At 49.9% G+C, this 2,302-nt stretch overlaps 1 protein-coding gene across 1 annotated transcript; it reads left to right on the top strand.

Annotated features, from left to right (window-relative positions):
• The first annotated feature begins 1,265 nt into the window (after positions 1 to 1,265).
• LOC119305590 lies at positions 1,266 to 1,682 on the top strand. Its single transcript, XM_037582076.1, has one exon. It carries the CDS (start codon positions 1,266 to 1,268, stop codon positions 1,620 to 1,622), a length of 357 nt encoding a protein of 118 aa, XP_037437973.1. The 3' UTR covers positions 1,623 to 1,682.
• Positions 1,683 to 2,302: the final 620 nt, after the last annotated feature.

The following is a 2,302-nucleotide window of genomic DNA, read 5'->3' as shown; positions in this document are numbered from 1 at the left end:
ACGTGCAGGCACATGACCACTGAGTACCGACGGGCCAACTAGCCCAGCCCACCCCACTCCACACGGGAAGCGCACGCAAAAGCGCGCGGCGCGCTTCCGGCTTCTCCAAGGTACCGCACGAGACATCGCCATGTTGCATGCATGCATGCAGTGACGCGCAAAGCTCATCTAACAAATTGGGTACGGGAAAAGCCATGGTGCCATGTGACCTGCACTACACAGGTCGGTGGCAGCTTCTTCTTAACTGCGGGTGGTTAAAATTTTCTCTATTCATGCTTCGTTTGTGGTGAATGGTTCGCCGGTGCGATTCGGCCGGCCGGGGGCGTTTAGCGTGTTCCCGTGTTTCGTCCGGGATGGGCGCCGGGCCTGTGGCATTAAACCTCTGCTGTTTTTATAGGGCGTGTGTGTGTGTCCCATAGCCATATGATTGCACGGCACAGGGATTGGATTCCTTCCGGCAGCTGGATGCATGATGGTTTTTTGGTTAGTCTGGTATCGTATCTTGTAGCTAGGCTAGCTTGTTTAAGAGCTAGCCGTGTGGTACGTCGAAAAGAAAACAGATCACCGACGCGCAGAGTGAGCTAAGCTAGTTCGGGTGCTTCCAATTCCATCATGACTTTGAGGGTGGAATAATGTTGCCCCTAGTTTAGTCATGCGCCCATACTGGAGTGGCCGGTACTACATGTGCACAGCTGTAGTACCTAAGAAGTTCTTAAAGGATTGCTGCCCTCTTTATAATAAAAAAATAGTCCTTTTTTTTTTGCAAAGCTCTTTCTTTTTAGCAGAAAAAATAATCTTAAGAGTTTTTCCCCCGCAAAGACAACTCTTAAGAATTGAAGGGGTAAAATTTAATATACGTTGGCCCATGAAGAACTTTCTTTCAGGTTCTGGAGACTTTTTCTAGACGCTAAACCGGCCCAAATAAAGCCTGTAGGAGCTATTCATTAGGCCTGGCCCAATATGCACTTCTGAAAGTTCGTGACATTCCGTGTAGTCTGGAGCATCGGGAGAAAATCCGTGTGGGGCATGGAAGCATAACTGTCACCGCCTGCGCGTGGATACAAACGTTTCTACTAAGAAATAAAAAACGCGTAGATACAAACTCTGGTGCAGCTCACGGATCAGCAAACGCGCGTTGCTGATTCGAAACTAAGAAACGAAGGGGACAACCGCACATCGCTCAACCATAAATTAGTGGCCAGTCATTCTATTTGCGGCACATCAGTCACAGCTCGCAAGAACCTGAATTCCAAGTGGTATCAAACATGTCCCGGCCATTCCCTCCACTGTTCGTCCTACTGGTCCTGCTGCTGCTAGCATCGACCTCGTCGCCGGCCACCGCCGCGGTAGAGATCGCGGAGGCGCCATCCGCCGTTGGCTGCAGCCGGAGCGCGGAGGCAGCGTCGCGGGTGGTGGCGGAGAGCTGCACGGACGACATCGTCAGGTCCTTCTTCGGTGTGCGCGGCAGCGACGTCTGCTGCCGCGCGCTGGAGACGGCCGGCGCCGGGTGCTACCGGGCGGTGTTCTCCGGCTCCCCGTTCGCCGATATCTACTCGACCATCCTCGGTAACGTCTGCGGCCTCGCCGTGGCTCCGAGCCCCGGGGAACGGTCGTACTACTAGCCTCCGGTTGTAACCGAAGTTGACGAAAAGGAGATATTATTATAAGATCATCTGAAATAAAATCGGCTACGTGGTACAAAGTTCAGTTCAGTTCCTTAAAAAGGTTAAGAACACATGTTTATCATGGAAACTCGAACTAAAAGTTTACTAATTAAACCATGTATATGTAGGACGTGTATATATCTCTCGATCAGACGAGTCACGGTCGCTGACTCACTGGGGGTGTACTTTCTCTACGTGAAAGTGACAGCGTTATCGTCACGGAAAAAAAGAACGGGAAGACGCAGCGCCAGCACAAAAGCGCGGCAAAGATACATCGACTTCTCTCGCCACTGTCTAATGTCTGCTCCTTCTCTCGCCACAGCCTGTTCTTTAAAGAGAAAGGTTTAGTTTCCATCGACGAAAAGAAAGGAAAAGAAAAGATCCTAGCTTGTTTTAAAGATGAACAAATCTAATTCCTTAGTTACTGCTATGAAAATGACCAGTGAATAATGGATCGAGGAATAAGGAAAAGGGTGAAAAGCAATATCCCTGAATCCTAAGCTGTCGGCACATGGTCGAACTCAGTACTTCTCTTTTCCCTAGTTTTTGGATAATGCTGACTTTGCCGGAACCCTTGCCTAATCCGAACGAGATTGATGTTACTTCCTCCAGTGCTGATCTCTATTCCTAATGGACGA

Source organism: Triticum dicoccoides, chromosome 5B (genome assembly GCF_002162155.2).
Source record: "Triticum dicoccoides isolate Atlit2015 ecotype Zavitan chromosome 5B, WEW_v2.0, whole genome shotgun sequence".
NCBI classification, from domain to species: domain Eukaryota; kingdom Viridiplantae; phylum Streptophyta; class Magnoliopsida; order Poales; family Poaceae; genus Triticum; species Triticum dicoccoides.
This window is presented reverse-complemented; position numbering and strand designations above follow the sequence as displayed.

Bases quoted from the DNA above. Each gene is read 5' to 3' on its own strand.
- LOC119305590 (XM_037582076.1), top strand. From the start codon at position 1,266: ATGTCCCGGCCATTCCCTCCACTGTTCGTCCTACTGGTCCTGCTGCTG.